The sequence below is a fragment of the Carassius gibelio genome, chromosome B15 (assembly GCF_023724105.1).
Source record: "Carassius gibelio isolate Cgi1373 ecotype wild population from Czech Republic chromosome B15, carGib1.2-hapl.c, whole genome shotgun sequence".
Lineage (NCBI taxonomy): Eukaryota > Metazoa > Chordata > Actinopteri > Cypriniformes > Cyprinidae > Carassius > Carassius gibelio.
The window spans coordinates 17,138,269-17,152,276 of record NC_068410.1 but is presented as its reverse complement, the minus strand read 5'-3'; the positions used below and the strand labels follow the sequence as shown (position 1 = coordinate 17,152,276).

General features: G+C 36.4%; 1 protein-coding gene across 1 annotated transcript; it reads right to left on the bottom strand.

Moving 5' to 3' along the window:
* Positions 1-5,162: 5,162 nt before the first annotated feature.
* On the bottom strand, positions 5,163-10,143 carry ywhag2 (3-monooxygenase/tryptophan 5-monooxygenase activation protein, gamma polypeptide 2). The gene is made up of 2 exons (XM_052576066.1): positions 9,898-10,143; positions 5,163-6,806 (listed from the first exon to the last, which is right to left on the bottom strand). Exons 1-2 carry the CDS (start codon positions 9,982-9,984, stop codon positions 6,150-6,152), a joined length of 744 nt encoding a protein of 247 aa, XP_052432026.1. The 5' UTR covers positions 9,985-10,143; the 3' UTR covers positions 5,163-6,149.
* Positions 10,144-14,008: the final 3,865 nt, after the last annotated feature.

Sequence of the window (14,008 nt, the reverse complement as noted above, 5' to 3'; positions counted from 1 at the left end):
TATACATCTAATTTTTTTGTGTGTGATATACTTAAAGAAAAAAAAATGATATGAATAAATAATTTGAATTCATTTAATAAATAATAATTACAAGTTTTACAAGTTACAAATTACAAGTTAAATAAGAATAGAGACATGTTTATTTTTATTTTTTTTATAATAGTCACTGGCTAAACATCGATTGTGATTAAGTATTTTTGATTATATAAAATTAAGAATATTAAGAACAAATTGCATTCTGAGTACAGGTCCCGGGCTCCTTTAGTGTGCACTATTATTAATCACGGTGGATGTACTTTAGTGCCTCTGTGAGGCTGTTCTCTGATTAGGAACACAAACCCTAGGGACTCTGTATGGCACTCTTTTTAAAAATAACCGTCTAAGGGAGATAGTATGTCAGGATAAGACCTCCATTATGGCCCAGACAGAAATGTCAACATAGTGAACGTCACTGCTGTTTCTCTTTAAAGTTAATATGATGACAGTCCACAAAGGATCGATAATCTTTATTTCATTACAAACACACTTTCAGGATGTATTACAGAGTTTAATTTTATCAAGCGTAATTGTATTTTGATCTGTCAAAGAACATTCATTTGATCTAAATAAGTACATTTTCTGACGTTCACTTCTGACGAAAATGTGAATGGTTGTGAACTACTGTGCTTTGCTATGCAGTTTCAAGGGGTCTAAACAAACCTTGATGTATAGTTGATGTGAGTCACATTTATTGGCATTGCAGGACATTCCAGGATGTTTATCCTTTATCTTTTTATCTTTTTAACAGTATAACAGTTTAGTCCTTAAATACAAGGACATTGTTCTTATCTTTATTATCTGTACATTGTCAGTCCACAACACTGAAGAGAAAATGAAATTAAATTAACTTAAATGAATACATCACTTTGTCTCATCACTAGAGATGTGTGTTTGGTTTTTTTTGGCCATGACTGGTTGGTATATGCGTTGCTGGGAAGCTGCCGGCAGCTGTAAGGTTTGGGATCGGGGTGGATAAGGAGGAAAATGGGCCACTGGATTTTACAATGTGGCTTTTTATATCAGCGCTCCAGCCTCATGGGTAATTCAGGACACAAGATGCGAGCATATTAATTTGATTCATATTTAGACTCCCACTTTGTGGTGTCTCTCCAAAGTGTTCTGCAAAAACCTGGCAAACATTAAAAATTATCATAGAAAAGCAAAGAACAGATAATCCCAGTGTGTTCAATTCCAGATTTTTTTTTTTTTTGGGAGCAGCTTTTATTTTGCCTTTGTTCTCTAGGGTAAATCTCACAAAATGTGTCAAAAACCTACACACAAGTTTCTCTCTCAAATTCCTGTTATTTGTATTACTGCATATTTTTTAATGCATCAAATAACTCTTATAAGAGTATATTTTGGAACTGAAAATCAATTCCAGTTCCAGAATCAGATAGTTGTAGTACAATTAACATTTCAATTCAACCAATCAATTCCTTTGTGTGCATCTTTTTTTTTAGGTGGCAAAAGGGAGCTGTTAAAAATCTATTTGTCCTTGAATCATTCTGTAACGATAATAAAACTCCATATACATCGGGAAGAAGGAGGCGGGAACCGGCGCACAATCAAAATACTTTAATAATTCAAAAATAAATACAAAACGGCGCACCAGCCCCTCACGGCCGACTGGTGCGCATAAATAAAAGCCAAAACATAAAATAATGTCCCAGGCCTGGTCCTCTCTCGTCCTTCACGGTCGTCACTCCAGTTTTATATCCTTCCATCTCCTACGTGGGACTCAAGACCGGCGGTGGGGCGCAGGTGTAGCTCATCTCCAATCACTACACCTGGCCTCACTCCTCGTTCCCACGCCTCTCGGCCCCGCCCCACTTGCCACACATTCATTCAAAAGATTCATTCAAAAACACTGATCCATCCAGTAAACAAGTAAATCTTGAGTGAGTCATTGAATCATTCCATTCATAAATTCCATTAGATTTGGTTAGTTGTTTTCTTCAGAATTGTTAAAGAACAACCGAAATTTATATATAAAAAAAACAAAATGTATAGTGCAGCTCTATTTTGCACATAAACTGCTTTTAGTTGAGTCCAGTTTTTATGTAGCCAGCTGATTTTTGTTCATGGTATATAGCAGCAATTAAATGTTTTGCAAAAAAAGACACGCACAATAAATATGTTTTAATCTAAATGTTTCACTTTTTTTTTCCTGTTCTCACTCCATTGACTCACATGTTCACATGATCAATGTTCAAATTACTCACTCAACATATGCTAAGCATCCATGTGTTTGCCTGCTGTTATTCCCCTGGGTGTGTACCATGTACTTTCAAACAGCAAATAATTTAACGAACACTTAACATAAGGTTAATACACCTGTACTCAACAATGTTAATCACTGTTCACACTGTAAGACCATTTAAAAGCCCATAGAGCAAATTATATTACCTTATGAGCGGCTGCGGGCGTGATTTGTAACTTGAATGTGTGTGGTTTCCAGTGTCTTCCACTTCCAGTTACTTTAGTTGTGTGGCTTGATATCGCTGGTATTTCTTAACAAACTATTTTTATGTATTGCTGTAATTCTAAACACTGCTTTGTAGGGGAAATAGTTGTACTGTTTACTGTGGGAAAAAACAGGGAAAAAACTACGTGATTCCACATTCAGAAAATATAAAGTTCAAATCACCAGTGTCATATTTCTATACAGAATTAGAATTGCAGTCATTCCAGGTTGGTATATTTTCATCAGACAGGCAGTTTGTGAAAACCGTGGATGGAAAGAACAAAACCATTGGTGAGTGCTCTTTATAGACTTGTTGCACTTATTTCAATGGAAAAGCTGTTACAAAAATAGCTAAATGTATAAGTAAACCTAAAAGACCCCTTTTTTATTTAAATTAATTTCCTAAAATGAAAGCATGAGGTTACTGTTACTGTAATCTCTCATATCTGATCATATTTGCTGCATCTACAGTGTATATCAAATTAAGATCATTATCTAATTGTAAGTGTGAAATATTCAAATGCTAATTGTGGCCTAGAGTGAAATTGATGTGAAAAAGTCAGATTTATTTGTATAGTGCTTTCCACAATGCACATAATTTCAAAGCAATTTTACAGAAGGTCATATTGTCTGTAATGCCTTTTTGCGTTAACATAGTATCTTTAAGGGATCGGTGATATGGCGATTGAACATTAGCTTCAATTAATTTACAACATCATACTGTTTTTAATAAGTTAGTTGTTAGCTGCCGCATACATATTAATCATCAGACCCCATCCTAAAACTAGCTATATATTGTGAATTATCAGTCTAAATATGTCTATAGGTTTACTTGTTCATCTGTAACCAAAAGGGGCACAATTCATTAGTCTGGTTTTTAATGACACATATCTCTGCATAATTTTTAAGCAGATGGGATCTTAGACCAAGGCACATCACAAATCCTAGGCATTCGGCTTTATACAGATGGTACAATGTGTTAATGAATTTTCTCCTTTTTTTCCCCCTCCAGATTAAACTTTAAATGTGAACACCCTTCAGGGGCAGAAATTATATGTATAGCCATGTTTATCAGACAATCAAGTATGAAATCAATTAAACAAGCCTCAATAGAACAGAAAGAAATAATGCAGCACATATATTTGCGCTGACACATATTCAGCTGAGGAGCCTTATCTGAACAGTTTAACCAAAGAAAACATATTCAGATCTTTCTATCTTACATCCGATCATAATGCAGCAGAAAATGGAGTCTCAGTGTGAACGAGGGGAGACAGGTTTCCCTTGAATTTTAATGGTGTCTCTGATGTTTATCTCTTTGCAGGTTGTTCTAGATGTCTGAACAGTGCCAATGGGAAAGGGGATGTTTTTTTCTCTCTCTCCAGCCCTAGCAACATGCACTGGATTGGTGGATGTGACAGCTCCCTGTGCCTGCGATTGGCTGTTATTGTGGACCATTCTGAGCAGAGAAAATTCATCTCTTGCTCTACTAGGTGTGGGTTGCTGTAGGAGGCTGCAGCAGAATGCCAAAAAGAGCTCACAATTCCGTGTGTAAGTTTGGTTTACCTTCATAATATGAAAAAGAGATCGAGACAAACGCAAAGGGTACTAGAATGAAGCGTGATTTCAGACGGTGCTCGTGCAGTTTCAGACAGCAGAAGAGATCCTAGTTTAGCATCAGTGAGATAATTATTCAAATAGTTAGTCATGCTGATAATGAATTCAATTGGAAATGTCTACAGGCTTGCAGGTTTGTCATGTGACCTTCAGATGAAAAAAAAGTCAGCCATTTCTTTGCAGTTTCTGCCCTCATCAAACATCAAAGGAATTTAAATGCAGGCATGCTGTAACTAAAGCCAATAATATGGTCCTTATCTAGGCACATTCGTATGTGAAGCACATTATTATATTGTGGAGAGGTGAGCTCTGCAATGCAGTGCTGAGCACTAATCATGGAGAGTAGGTGCAATGCAGAAAAGAACCATTTGGTTTTCTTAAATTCAGTTATGGATTCACCAAAGTGTTTGAAGCTGTTGGCATCTTGTGCTGTAAAACATATAATGATACTTAACTGTAGATTGGTTGATAAGAACAACAGGACTTGGATTTGAGCACACATTGCAAAGTTTGTGCTGTAATCCAGTATTTTATGTAATTGTTTGGTTTCTTTTTTTTTTTAGATGAATCAATAATGGAAAAACAATACACACGACCAGCATTGATTGACATGATGGATCTACGACTACTTGAGTTCTTTTTTTCTTGTCTTTTTATTGTTATAATTATTTCGGCTCTTGTGCAACTGCTACATAGTTATTCACATTCAAGATATTGTCACTCAGGATACAGCTAAAAGTAAAATAAAAAAAAGGAAAATGCAAAGAAATTAATTTAGAAATACTGCCAAAGACAATTTAAGGTCCATGTTCTGAATCGGTCATGGAAACACTGATTCGGTAACGTCACTGTTGTTTAAACCACACGTTCAATGTGCATAATATGACAAGAAGAGCACTCATATATTGTTTGAAGAGCAAAATATTGCTTAACAATGACATGGTTACAATTTACCAAGAAACACACTGGTACATCAGTGATCAGTATTCTTTTTCAAAAGTCAGCCTAGCTAAAGAAAAAACATTCCATGTCACAACGGTAATGCCCATAACAGATCGATTTATTGTCAACAATCACAATTTTCGAATAGCGAATCGAAACGAAAACTGATCAATTATAAACAAACAATATGAAGCCAGTTTACTTTTCAATTATAGGAATACATAACATCCAAGATATAAGTTAATAAAGTCAAGCTATTGTATAAATACATCACCAGCATGCACAATATTGAATCATTGATAGTATTGTTGTAATTATCTTACACTGACAAAACAGTATACTTGGCAAGTGCAAAAATAAGTTAAACACAGAAGTAAACCACAAACTTTGAAGCTGCAATATTTTCCTGTTTTCTATTTTTTTTTTCTTTTTTTAACCAGATCAGTCTCTGCCTTTTCCCCAACCTGTCCTTCAAAAAAGTCAATGGTTCCAGTAGTATCAGCCTGTGATGAATATATGACAATGACTAAACTTTCCCTCTTTTGGTGCATTCAAAAGAACACAATCTTATTCAACACACTTCCATCTAATAGCTATTTAAATCGATTTTCCAGTTCAGTTAATTGAGCGCATACAGGGTGATTCAAACAGATCAACTCGTGACTAATACTGGAACCATTTAATACTATTTATACTCTTCGAACGCCACCTTACCCTCTTTTTTTAAATGCTTTTCTACTACCCAAAACATAAATAAGCAGCATCCCTTTGAAATACATCAGTCCATATGCCAGTGTGAGGCTGCCATTCCCAACCAACAACGACCGTTTCCGGCTGATTGACTGACATTTCAGTGGTTTTGGCAAATGTCAAAGAGAACCAAGAAGAGGGAGGCCCATTCAACTATATATATATTTCTGTATATATTCAAACTAGGACTTTAGCCCCCCCTTTACGACCCTTGATATTTTTTTCTTTTAACTCGTGGAAAAATAAAGAACTGCTGCTGCAGAGGAAACCATGGCAAAAGCTGCTGCCAAAGTCCACCAGCCATTTTTATGTTTCTAGATCGAGAACTTGTCTACTTTTAATTGTTGCCCTCCCCACCCTCATCATCCTGCTGGTCACTCGTCCACAGTGTTAAGTTGTCTCGGAGGAGCTGCATGATGAGGGTTGAGTCTTTGTAGGAGTCCTCATTGAGGGTGTCGAGCTCGGCGATGGCGTCGTCGAAGGCCGTCTTGGCGAGATGACAGGCCTGCTCCGGAGCGTTCTGGATCTCGTAGTAGAAGACCGAGTAGTTGAGGGCCAATCCCAGCCGGATGGGGTGAGTGGGCTGCATGTGCTCTTTGCTGATCTCGTGAGCCTCGTTGTAGGCCTTCTCGGAGGATTCCACCACGGTGGAGCGCTTCTCGCCCGTGGCCACCTCGGCCAAGTAACGGTAATAGTCTCCCTTCATCTTCAGGTAGAAGACCTTGCTCTCGTGCTGGGTGTCACTGCAGTTCTTGATCAGGAAGTTATCCAGCAGGTTGAGCACGTCTTGGCACACGGCCTCCAGCTCCTTCTCAATCTTCTCGCGGTAGGCCCTCACCATCTCGATCTTCTTCTCGTTGCCATCAGCGGACGTCTTCTGCTCGATGCTGGAGATGACCCTCCAGGATGAGCGCCGAGCGCCTACGACGTTCTTATAGGCGACGGACAGGAGGTTCCTCTCTTCGTTGGACAAGGCCTCGTTCAGCTCGGTTACCTACAAAAAGGAAGGAAATAGAACGCTGTTTGAGGAAAGAGACGTACATCATCCAGCAAGGTGATAACAACCTTGTTACGCAACTCATTTAGTGATAAAGTGAACGTGCAACAGTTAATTTTTCAGTTGCGTAATGGTAATATCCACAGAGAGCTTCATCAGTTGGCTGAATGCATTGTGCAGCCATGAGCTCGAGCTATATGCCAAGTGCAGTTTCCATGGCAATCGTCTCATTTTGTACAGTAGTCCAACTCTATCTAGTGAGATGACAGAGCGCTAGTGCTACACAATACACTAGAGGTGAAATCACTTCAGCTGAGAGTGGGGGCAGGGAGAGGATAGGGGGCAGGGGCGGGAGGTGAAATGTTCCCACATACCCTCCAGGGCAGCTGCAGTGTAAGTTAACATGATCGCTGTGCGGCAGTTCATGTGTTACAGTGGCCTTCTCGCTGACCTTTTCTCTTGCCAAACTGGGACGGCTATACTACGTATGTAAAAAGAGTCTGATTCCGTATTGATTTAGTCATAAATCACTCAAAACTACAGATCTTCTTCTAGTCAAAATGTCAGAACCTCTTTGTGGTGCGATTACATAATATCATGGGTTAAATTGTTTTCTGTATTCTCTTGAAAAAAAAGGTTTCAAAAGGGTGTTTTCGCAGTGATGGCGCATTCTGGGTTCCTCAAAAAGTGGTTCCTTTTTAGAGTCTTTGTGTGGTGAACATTTTCCAATATAGAGAACCTTTTTTGGAATGTAGAGGTTTCATGGATGTTAAAGGATCTTCGTGGATCCATCAAAGCCAATAAGGACCTTTATTTTTGTAAGCGTAACACTTTTCAAATGGGATGTGCTTCAGATCAAGGTGTTTGATTTTAGCTACCAGCCACAAAAGCTAAAATTATTCTTTCAAAGTCCTTAGAATACAAAGAAAACTAAATTCAAAGACAGATCAATAAAGATCAGAGTAGGAAACAGGAACACTGGCTCAGACAGGAAGACAGGACTCATGACGAAACAGAGGAAGGACGATATGAAAGGGTTTTATTTAAACAAACTTATTGCTATTTATGTCCGGGTACAAGGGTTCTTTGCGATATTAATTTGGAATGCCTTTCACAGATAGTAACAGATATTTGTGGAGGGTGATGGGTTACCTTGTTACCTAGGTAGCCATGTTGCAATCACATGCAAATATTTACATGGAAGGAAGCCTTTCACAAATTTATAGAACTAGAGAATCTCAATCCAATGTGAAGTTTGGCCTATTGCTGCTTGTCTCTTTGGCCGGACGCATCAAGATAATGGAGGCCTGTGGGCACTTTCCCATCAGGTCTGTGGCTAAATGGGCTTTTATCTAAAGGACTGAAGTAACTTTAGAGTCAAACTGCTTTTAAATCTCCCCCACTGATCCATGAAGCTAAAACTGCCTGTCTGGCATACACAACAATCATTGGAAGGATGGGAACCTTCCCTTTTAACAGCCATTTGGGATTTAGACCAAGGTAATATGGCGGTAAAATAATCCAACCAGTTCAGCAAAATTGATCGGGTGGATCTTGTCTGTCACTACACTATTTTTCAGTCAATGCACTTAATATAATATTGCACATTTTGGTATTAAATCAAGACTTTATTGTAAAACACTGCTAATGAGTGCCAACACATCTGGTCTAGAATAGATTGTAAATTAACAGATTTTGCACCCAGTTACTTTATGACTGTTTCAATATGAAAATCATTTATCGGCCATTTAAGAATAAAGAGGATTGAGGCACATCTAAGTGTCATTTTTTATTAAGTCAGAAACTTTTTACCGCGGGAAAGGACCATTCAATCAAGAGATGCTAGACGACACCCCTCCAGAAAAAAAACATGATGTCAACCCTTGACAAAGCAGAAACAGAGGGGTCCTCCTCAATCTCCAGAATCCTGTATAAAACTAGTCTCCTAAATGCCTTCGCTTGGATGAGAATATAGTCAGGATGCTGATGGTGAAGAAGCGTTAGAGATGCAGATGTTCCCCTACTCACCCCCTCGAGAAGCCCTAAGGCCTTGAATGAATTCATTATGGTGCCCTGTATGTTCATCCTCTCAAATACTGTTAAAGTATTCACAGAAATAATATTCACTATGAATTAACACTGCGTTACACTGAGATACACTGCCTTTAATAATATATAAATCAGTGGGTTTGAAACAAGAAGGAATATCCAATCTGAATCATGGACCTTACTGCAATATGACAAGGATGGAAGATTCTGGAAGGAATGCTGCTGCCTCTAACGTTGGTTTAGAGGAAATATCTTAATAACTCCCTATATGTGGAAAATGAATATGGGAAGGCATAAACTAAATTGTGAGGATGCGTGAAAAAAAAATTGGAATTTATATATGCTGATGATGGAAGATGAATATCTAATGCATTTATGACAATACAATGCTTGGTTGATGAACAGCAATGACCAAACACCTGTTTCTAGTGTAAAATCAAATACTGTACACTGTGTTATGAGCATGAATATGCAGAATATTACGCAAAGCAACAATTTAAAAACAATGATGTGCAAAATATAGATTTTCTTTTTCTTTTCTTTTCTTTTATTCTGAATGCTGAAAGCTATGTTTGAAACATCTTTATACATTTGTCATGTGTTGTCTCATTCATTTGACTGTGGGCTCTGGTAAGATAGGAGGCACCGCCCAAGATCCAGACAGTCTACACCCGATCCACTGCACTCTCATTAATAAAGCACTGATTTATCATTGATCATCACCCCAAAAATGATTATATGGCACTATATTAAAGGCTCCCGTCACATGCCATATTTTACTGTAACTCAACTTATGATCAACTTATGATACCCTACGAGCATATAGTATGTATTATACACAAATTATATTACCTCTTTAAATTATGTATTTTCTTAAATACAGATAGATAGATAGATAGATAGATAGATAGATAGATAGATAGATAGATAGATAGATAGATAGATAGATAGATAGATAGATAGGTTATTTAACGATCGTTGGTCAAACTAAACCATCAAACAAATGAAACCCCAAGAGTAAATTAAAAGAATGACTTACCGATTTCATGGCTGCTGCCATATCATCATATCTCTCTGCCTGCTCAGCCAGCCTGGCTTTTTGAACCAGCTGCTCGCGGTCAACCATGTTGGATGGTTATGGTTTGGACGATATTATTTGTTTTTTGGGCGGAAAACAGTTATATTGTATGAGCTATGCGGTGTAATTCAATGAACGAGAGCTTCTCTGCAGCTGTTCCTTGCTGTCTGCGCTCGTGCCGACGGGCCACCCTCACCCCTCCTCACGCGCTGGAGGGCTACGTCAGGGCTCTAAACGTGGGTGCTATGGCAAGCTGTTACAACATTTATTCCTTAAAACTTAGGCCTGTTTACTGGTACTTTACTATCACTTTTAAAGGTCACACTTTATTATTTACTTTATTTTTACTTACTGTCGTAATAACAGTAAACTATACATAATTATATGCAAAATTCTCCATGGTTCGCTGAATGAGCTGCCTGGGCCTGAGGTCTGGTACAAATATGACATGGGATACAAAAATACATAGGCTATAGGCTCATATGTATGCAGGTTTAATGCACAAAACGTCTACACAGCAGGCTACATTTCTGTTGCAATATTTAAATTGTAATGAAAGTATTGGGATAAATGTTTATAGTCCGGATAGACTCTTATGTTATGGCAGCCTAGATCAAAATGGGTAATTGGCCTTTGGAACTAATGATACTTTTCAATTAAAGATTGTATACGTTACATTATGCAAGTCCCTTACGAAAATTAACCATGGTTTTACTACAGATAAAACCAAAAAACCATGGTTACTGTAGTTAAACCATGGTAACCACAAATTAACCATGGTTTTGCTATATTAACCATAGTTTAACCATGGTATTTGTAGTAAATCTGTGGTTTTACAAATGGCAGTCAATACGCCAAAAAACCATGGGTTACTACAGTTTTACTATAATAAAACCATGGTTATTTTTTGTAAGGGGTAGGTGGTGAACATGTTTTGTTTAGTTGTCTAATGTTTTGTTTTTATAATTGTGGGTGAATCATAGCTTAAAAATGCATTGGCTAATATATCTTATATAGGGTTCAGGTGGCTTAAGTGGTAGAGCATTGTGTTAGCAGCGCAAGGTTGTGGGTTTGATTCCCAGGGAACACATGTTAGGTAAAAATGTTAGCCTGAATGCACTGTAAGTCGCTTTGGATAAAACCATCTGCAAAATGCATTTAATTAATTTAATTTAATATCTTGCATCTAACTAAGACCATTAGTACTGTTTCTAATATTAAAATGTAGTTCTGCTTTTTTGGTTTGTTTTGCAATCCTGGACTACAAAATGAAACCCTATGGTAAGTATACATTTCCTTTAGTAAGTTTGTTAATTATTTGTTACTTGAAATTGTAATTAGTATTTATACTTTTTTTTTCTTGTTTTATAGTTATAGTATTTTTTTTATAGACACTACAATATATATTTACAGTATTACATAATGCGAATCAGTTTACATTTTAAATCTTACTATAAAAAAAACTGTTAAATCTAGAAAAGCTCTAAGAAGTATCATTTTTAATAGTTATTAAAAATGATAATCAAACGTTACATAAAAAAACGTACATAGAGTATAAGATTGATAATTGTATTGGGCCTGAGTCCACCTTGTTGTGTCGAGTCTTTAACCCTCTGGAGTCTAAGGGTATTTTTGGGGCCTGGAGAAGTTTTGTCATGCCCTGATATTTGTGCTTTTTTCAGTTTCTTATAAATATCTAAATGGGTAAAGTCTAATATCACTGTAATCAGCACAAACTGGGCTATAATAATATGTGAAATGCATGCATGTACATGATTGTATTTTTGAGAAAAAAATGTTATGCATGGTTAGTGAAAAACTAAAAATGTTAAATCACTTGAATAAGGCCATGAACACATACATAACATTGGTTCCCGGGACTGTTGAGAACTGGAGCTTGTAGCCTAGAATTTTTCTTTTTAAAGTATGTGAAAATCATCTTGTTCACTCACTCACAGAAAACAATATATTGATTTAAATTTTCTAAAACACTTTTTGTTGGTAAAAGTCATATGTGAGTAGGCGTCAACTATCATGAATATCATTGTGATTTACACCCTAGAAGACAAAGGCCTGCATAATGAGCTGCATAATGAGCCTCTCAGTCAGCTGTGACACTGAGAGGGAGGTGTTACAAGAAAGAATGTGAGAACAAAATAAAAGTATATAATTTTATGTTTGTAGTTTATTAAGAATATATTTAATTATCCCACAACATAATTTAATATCCACTAAGAGGAGCAGTTAAACAGTTTATTAGGAACAATCAAAGCTTACTTTCAAACAAATTTTTTGCCATCCTTACTCCAGTCACACAATCCTTCAGAAATCCTTTTAACAATCTTATTTTCTACCAAAAAAAACCCATTCACTATTATCATCATTATTATTTTCATCATTATTAATGTGTAAAAAGAACTGAGAATATTACCATTTTAGGGGAAATAAATTGAAAGAACTGCATTGTTTTTACATTTGTTAGAGTTATCTCTATTTGTTACATTTATATTATTTACATCAAGCTTTTGAATGGTATAGTATTGTATATTGTTATTGAAACTTCATAATGTTTCACTTGATTATACATTTAGTCAGGAATTATAGTTTGGAAAAAGTATTTGGAAAAAGTCTAACTAGTAAAATGTTTACATGTTATGTGAAAACTAGTACAAGTATATAAATAAATAAAAAGAGACTTACTCATGTTTATGATCTCTGCTGAATAAAGTGCTTCATTCTTTTTTTTCTGAGGAAATCCATTTCTCAAATCCTCAACCACATCACATCTTTTTGGGGTGAATTATGTCTTATTCATCTCATCCCGAAGCAAAGAGTAAAATAAAATAAAATCTTGAAGAACAGTCTTGCTGCTTTTTCTTCTGTGTGGGTGTATTCAAGCTGCGTGCTTCAGTTTGAATCTGAATAGCACGTTAAGCGCGGGGGCGTGGTCACATTAGATATAATGAAGGGAGACATGAAAAACAGACATTGCGTTGTTTTCATATGGATTACTTTATCTCAGAATATTTGTTTTCGGCAGCACTTATTTAGTTTAAATGTAGACATGTCAGGCTTTCTATAGATATCTCTCTCATGTCTCTTCGTTGAGTATTCACTGAGTTACTGTTCATTTTAATGATGTGTTTGTACATGACGATCAGCGGAGACGAAGGCTGCAGACAGCACACCTTGTTTGTTATCTTTATTTTATAAATGCACAAAGGTTTTTTGTTAATATGTCTGTATACAAAAAAAAAAAAAAACTACACCCTTTACAGATTCGATCGATGTATTGCTCATATCTGTACGATTAAAACTGAGATTGTAATTTAAGTTCTTTTCGGGGTTATCCAGGAGAAAATGACTCAAAACGCATATATGCGTTAATCGACTCGAAAGGGTTAAGTTGGAGTGGGAGATGTTTATTGTAAATGTCTTATCATTTTTCATGTCTTTACTTTTCTCTAAATGTTTAAAGTAACTATTGATAAATATATATATATATATATATATATATATATATATATATATTAGGGCCGGGACTTTAACGCGTTAATTGAGAATAATTAATTACACAAAAAATAACGCGTTAACTAAGATTAATTAATTACAGAAAAAAAAATTCCCGCATTTTTAATAACTTATTTTTGCACCGCGGAACGTTTCTCACTGGAAACGTTCCGGCGGGACCGATTATACTGGAGCACCAACTAGCGTTCGCATATCACCGCAGCAGCACATCATTTCTTTTACTGTCTATGAGCACATCCAGCCTCAAGTATAACCTAAACGCAAAACATATAGCAGCTAGTGTGGACTTTACATTTTATGTTGAACTATGTATTATTTTGTTGGTGCAACAGTTTATGTTGAACTCTTTATTGTTTTGGCCAAGGTTGTTCAGAGTTGGACTTAGTATGTTATGGCCTCTGAAGCAACAGAGAGATGTTTTCTAATAGTCAGTGTTTCCAATGTTCTGAATGTAATTGACAGTATTGTGTTTTACTTAAAAAAAACACTTTACAGAAGGTTCCAGCACCTATAAGCTTCCTGAATTTCTGAAATGTACTAT

What these genes read in the sequence shown, in the direction of transcription:
- ywhag2 (XM_052576066.1), bottom strand. Translation starts at nt 9,984, where the DNA reads ATGGTTGACCGCGAGCAGCTGGTTCAAAAAGCCAGGCTGGCTGAGCAG. An exon ending in TGGCAGCAGCCATGAAATCG is followed by an intron (nt 6,807 to 9,897) that starts GTAAGTCATTCT and finishes TCCTTTTTGTAG; the next exon opens with GTAACCGAGCTGAACGAGGC.